The sequence below is a fragment of the Macadamia integrifolia genome, chromosome 8 (assembly GCF_013358625.1).
Source record: "Macadamia integrifolia cultivar HAES 741 chromosome 8, SCU_Mint_v3, whole genome shotgun sequence".
NCBI classification, from domain to species: domain Eukaryota; kingdom Viridiplantae; phylum Streptophyta; class Magnoliopsida; order Proteales; family Proteaceae; genus Macadamia; species Macadamia integrifolia.
Genome location: NC_056564.1, coordinates 136,236 through 142,678, shown reverse-complemented (window position 1 = coordinate 142,678; position 6,443 = coordinate 136,236). Strand labels below are relative to the sequence as shown.

The 6,443-nt window shown below is 38.2% G+C and overlaps 1 protein-coding gene across 1 annotated transcript; it reads right to left on the bottom strand.

Moving 5' to 3' along the window:
• Positions 1–400: 400 nt before the first annotated feature.
• Positions 401–3,127, bottom strand: LOC122086051. The gene is made up of 4 exons (XM_042654741.1): positions 2,990–3,127; positions 2,436–2,458; positions 883–2,343; positions 401–752 (listed from the first exon to the last, which is right to left on the bottom strand). Exons 1-4 carry the CDS (start codon positions 3,125–3,127, stop codon positions 401–403), a joined length of 1,974 nt encoding a protein of 657 aa, XP_042510675.1.
• Positions 3,128–6,443: the final 3,316 nt, after the last annotated feature.

Here is a 6,443-nt window from a genome sequence, read left to right as displayed (position 1 = left end):
TGAACGGGACGGTCAAAAATACGGTCAAATACGAAAAAAAACGGGAAAAAAATAAAAAACGGACGGTACGTGTTTTAAACGTTTATATTTAAATAATACGGTGTAAAAAAAAGGGCAATATATAGACATAAATTGACATAATAATTCTCTAAATACCTGGATAACAATCAAAATAAATATAGATAATATCCATATTTCAATTCAAATTCTAAACCTATTATGTCATGAAATAACATCAAAAATATATCCATCCAAAGATTAATATAAGATCCAAAATACACCATTCAAATATCCAAAATACATCATTTAAATATCCAAAATCATCATCCAAACTACATAATCCAAAATGTATCATCCAAATTACATCATCCCATTTCATTAAAAAAAAAGCACAAGTGTATCATAATATAGAATTAGGTTGATCATGAATAGGTTCAACATATGTCTCTTCAAGTCTCTCTGTCTCCAACTCAATGTTTACATCAGGCAAATCACCAAGTTTCTCTAGGTCAATAGGTTTTGTATCCTGAATTGCTCGGCTTTCATACTTCTCCTTCATCAAAGAATTCATTCTAATGTATACCAAATCTTCTAACATTTCTGGAGTTAACCTGTTCCTCTTCTTTGTTTGTGCAGCGTCCCAAGCACTCCAATTCCTCTCGCAAGGAGAGAAACTACAAGGTTGGCTTAAGATTCTACAAGCAACCTTCTGAACCACAGGAAGACAACCACCCATATATTCCCACCAAATCCTTACAAATTAACACAAGTAAACACATATCAAATTAACACAAGTAAACACATATAAGGATGATATACAAATAGAAATATAAACTTAATTAACTAACAGACTTACTTGGATGGTTAGTTTTCATTAAAGACTTTCCTGTGATATTGAACAAATTTGGGTTCCTCATTCGATATTCAACCATTTCTGCAGTGAATTGCTCATGATCTTCTTGAGGAACCATGGTTGCCACAATACATTCTTGAGTCTGCACAACTGTATTTGTCTCAATAAAAAGTCCACCATCAAACAAATTATTAGGATTTAAAGCTGCAGCAAGCACATGAACAGGATGAATTATATTCTTTTCCACCCTTGTATCAAACAAATCCAATATGGTAAAGTACTTTACTCCATCACTCTCCTTTAACTTCCTCAATTTTTCTTTTGCCCTAACAGTTGCTTCATACAAGTAACATGCAGTGGAACCATCTGAATCAACAAGGTGAAGAATCCTAATGAGAGGATCCATAAAAGCAATAACCTCCTTTGCCTGTTCCCAGAATATATCAGATTGAATTATCCTGACAGTCTTTAATGCTATTTCAACTCTATTGCAATGGAAGCCTCTCCATTCAGATGATGCAACCAATAGCCTTAACTCATTCTCAACTACAATAAGAGATTGGAGCATTAAAAAATTAGTAGCAAACCTTGTCTTGCAAGGCTGCTTAATCTCTTTGGCATTTGTGAATTCCCTCATTAAGGCTATAATAGCTGTGTGCCTGTGCATATAATCCACTACATGTTTACCATCATCAATAATTTCCCTCACCCATCTAACATGCTTATGGATATCCTTTAAAAGCAAATTAATCCCATGTGCAGCACAATTTGTCCGATACATGTGAGACCATTTTCCAATCAACATATCACCACAACAATTATAGTTAGCACCATTATCTGAAACAAATTGCACAACATGTTGTGGTCCAAGCATTTCAATAACATTAGATATTTCTCTAAAAAGATATCCAGCAGTAATACTATTTGAACCACAATCAATACACTTCAGGAATACAGCCCCACCAGGAGAATAAGCTATCACATTGACCCAAGACCTCTTCTTTAGGTCAGTCCAAGAATCAGACATTATTGTGCAACCTGTGTCACCCCATGTTGACTTTATGTTGCTCACATATTCCATGATCTCTACCTTAGCTTCAGGAATCAAACGGGTACGAAGAGTAGAGTAACTAGGAATAACAAAACCCTGACCATAGGCACAAGCACCTTTCATCATTTGAATAAAAGATTCTGTCTGAATAACATTGAAAGAAATGTTATTCTTAACAAAAAATTCTCCTATCATCTTTTCTAATGACTTCTTGTCTTGTTTAGCAGCCAACTCTACCATTGTGGTTTGATGAATGCTCTTACCAAGAGAACTTGTGGAGCCAATTCCACTTTCTAAGGTCTCATTCGTCCTTTTCTTTTTAGATGCACTCAAATTCATTTCTGCACTGGCTTCAGCTTGAACATGATCAGGGACTTTTGTACAAATTTGAACATCATGGCCAGTCAAGCAAGCCAAATGAGCTTTCACTCGAGTAACTCTACCAGAGTAGTCAAGTTCACAATAATTGCATTTAAAACGGCTTGGCCCAAGTTGTTGTACATGTTCCCAAAACTTATCCTTTTTTCTAACCTTTTTTCAGTAATATCAAGTACCTACATAATATGCAATCAAATATTTATTCAAATTTAATATATATGATGAGTACATATGAGAATTGAGAATAAAGAATTAACGATTAACAATCAAATATTCATTCATATTTTAACAAAGTATACTAAATTGTGGAACAAAGTGATTCTAATTTACCAAATAATTTCTGCAACTGAACAGAGAGAAACCTTTTCTCCTATATAACCCAGAAAAAAAATAAAAAGAAGATGCTAAATCACAAGGGGCTGGAAGCTATGTATGGTCTATTGGATCCGTATAAAAAAACAAGGGTTAATGAGAATCAACCCAATGATGCAGCAGATGCCAGTTTGTGAACTAGCTTCTTGAAATTTCTGCAAGATCCTTCTTGATCCAAACAGCCACATGTTGCACCTTAAAAAAAAAAAGCAATCGTGAAGGTGAAATCAAAGTCTGGAATCTGGATATATCTACCTATAAACCGACAACCAAGTAGGGTTGATCTTATAGATTTTTAGAATTGTTGCTAACTAAAGGTGAATATTGTGGAAAACCTGATAGAAGGATTCCGAATAATTCCCTTTCATGTGTAGTATGTTAAACAAGAGCTTGGAGTGCATTGCATGAATAAGCTTGTGGTGAAGAACATAAGAATTTTCTGATCCAGTGAAACGAATATGTAAAATTATCATGTCTTGCCCAAATGTAGAGCTAGAAACCAGCCTCAATGAGAGCGGAGTAAGAGTATCACCAGATTTAGTGGAGTATGTCCTCAAGAGAGTTGAAAATGCTGGTATTCATTTCAGACCTATAGGTTCTTTGAATGGGCCGGGAAGCAACGGAATTACACTCACAGTGTCAGAGCTTGCCACAGAGTTGTTAGAGACATGAGTTGTAGTGGTTGTTGGCCAACTTCTTTTATATACAGCGTCTTGGTTCATACTTATGGGATAGAGAACCGGATTGGAGATGCAGTAGACACATTTCTGGAGATGGAGAGGAATGGAGTAAAGGCTGATGTTGCTGTGTATAATGCTTTAATTGGTGCTTTCTGTAAAGTAAATAGGTTCAAGAATGCCTACAGGGTTTTGGATGAGATGGACCAGAAGGGAATACCACCAAATTCAAGAACCTGCAATATCCTTTTAAACAGCTTGATAAGCTCTGGTCAGACAGATGTGGCATATAGGGTATTATATCTATGTATGGCTCATTTAACTAGATCACAAAATATAAAGAAATCAAAAAGGAAAAAAATCAAAAACCTCTTTCTGCAACAATAGAAACAGGGGTGAAGTCGAATCCGGTGTTTGACCGTAGTCCGTAGTCCTTAGTCGTCCGTCGTCAGTCGTCCGTCGTCCGTCGTCCGTCGTCCGTCATCCGTAGTCCGTAGTCCGTAGTCCGTCGCCGGTCGTCCTTGGTCCGTCGTCCGTGGTCGGTCGTAGTGAGGTGAAGTCGAGCTGCTCGAGTCCAGTACTCCAGAGTCCAGTCGTTCAGTCGTCCGTCGCCCGCCGTAGTTAGGTGAAGTCGAGCTCGAGTCCAGTACCCCAGTAGTTCAGTCGTCGTCGTCGTCGTCGTCGTCCAGTCTCCAGTCTTCCGTCGTCGTCGTTGTCCAATCGTCCAGTTCTCACAAGTGTTTCCACTGGCCGCCGCCGTCGTCGTCGTGGATCGTAGAGACGAAGACAACTCCAGCAGCACCGTGTTCATGAGAAACCGATGACAACTCTTTGATGACCAGTCGTCAGTCGTCCGTCGGTGGGAGAGAAGAAGAGAGGAAGTGAGAGTTAGGGTTGAAGTTTTAATTGAAATGAGGGATTTTGATTTGGGAATGGGCGAAATCGAACGGCCGAGAGTGAAATTTTAATTATTTTTTAATATCCATTTTTTTTATAGTAAAAAAACGGATACGCGTTTGAAACGCGTTTTAAACTTTTAATATGCCCGTTCCCATTTTTTACCGGATTTCTGTGAACAGTTCGGCAAACGGCGTTTAAAACGTCAAAAAAACAGTACGGCGTTTAAAACGCGTTTAAAACACGAATTAACTAACTAGGGGTTGGACCGAAAAGTTATGGTCAAAACACTGACGACTGGTCAGTATGACAGCATTCTGTCAAAACAGAGTATGTCATATTGGAGGTCGACCGGTTGGAAGCCCCAGTCAATCGGACATGTCCGAGACCATAGGCGGTCGACCGTCTAAAAGTCCCGGTCGATCGATGACTGCCTGGAAGTGCCCCAACGGCTATATTTTGCCTCAACGGCTCTTGGCGGTCGACCGGCTACCGATGGTGGTCGATCGATAGACCCAGAATACGTCCGTTAGAGCTTGATTTCCTACCTAAAATGCTTCACTAAGCTCACCTATAAATACCTCTAATACTACTTATTAATTAACAATTAATCTCAACTTCAGAGAAGCATTATTTGAGCATTAGAAGTGAGAATTGGTCTACACCATTTCTTGAGTTCAAGTTCTTTATTTTACATTCAAGAGGAACTCAAGACGATCTACATCTTGGCATTTATATTACAAACATCAAGAAGATTTCAAAAGGTGCATTCATTGTATCATCATTGCATATTTCATTTGCACCACACCGGAGGTAATTCTCTTTTATTCCACTTCTCAATTTTCTATTTTACATTAAGTCTAGACTGTACTTAGGCTTGTGTAAGGACCCTCTCATCCTTAAGAGATTGTAAGGATCCTCTTATCCTTAAAAGAGTGTAAGGTGCCTCTCTACCTTAAAGGAGATTGTAAGGTGCATCTCTACCTGCAAAGGAGATTGTAAAGGTGTCTCTCTGCCTATAAAGGGGATTTGTCAGGATACTCTTATCCGTGAAAAAGATTGTAAAGGTTTTCTTCCCTACCTACTGTACTGAAAGGGAAAACTAGTGGAATACCTTACAAGAGGATTCTTGTAGGGAGTGGACTAGACTCAAATTGAGTTAAACCACTATAAATATTGTGTTGTGGGTGTTGTTATTTTATTTATTCAGCATCGCTTTTAACTTATAGTCACACTTGTGACCTATACATCGAAAAGAGTTAAATTCCACTAGTATAACCTATTCACCCCCCTCTAGGTTATTTCAATTGGTATCAGAGCGGAAGCTCAATTTATTTAAGACTATATCGTCTTAATAGTGAGTCAAAGACCATGACCACATTCCAAGGACCACCAGAAGGCATGAATGCCTCGAGACCCCCGTACTTTAATGGAGAAAACTTTTCTTTCTGGAAGTACAGATTCAAGAATTTTGTGTGCGGTCACAACATTCTTGTATGGCGAGCTATAGAGAATGGACCATACACTATCACCAAGATAGTTTATGGAAAGACAGTACCTAAGGATGAAGGAGAATGGATGGCTGAAGACATCACCCTCATCCAGTATAACTTCCGTGCCATTACGTTCCTTCAATATGCCCTCAATGAACAAGAGTTCAACCGAGTCATTGCATGTGACACGGCTAAAAAAATTTGGGATATGCTTCTTGTCACATAAGAAGGTACAGCAGAGGTAAAAGAAAGAAAGGTAGATCAACTTGTCTCTGATTACGAGTCATTCTCTATGAAAGAAAATGAGTCAATAACTTCTATGTTCACTAGATTTACTGATATTGTGAATAATCTTAAAGGTTTAGGCAAGACTTATACTAACGCTGAAAAAGTCAGAAAAATCTTAAGAGCCTTACCTGCAGCTTGGAGACCCAAGAAAACAGCAATAGAAGAAGCCAAAGATTTGACGAAAATCTCCTTGGACTACTTGCTTGGATCTCTCCAAACGCATGAAGTAGAGCTGAATGCCGACAAACCAAATTCTGAGAAAAGGAGAACCATAGTGCTAAAATCAACTCAACCTATCGAAGAAGTAAGTGATGATGAAGAAGATGAAGAAGATGAAGAATTCAACATGGAAAAGGAAATTTCACTCATCACGAGGAAATTCAACAAATTCCTCAAACAAAAAGGAAGATTCCAACACAAAAACAAATCCTACG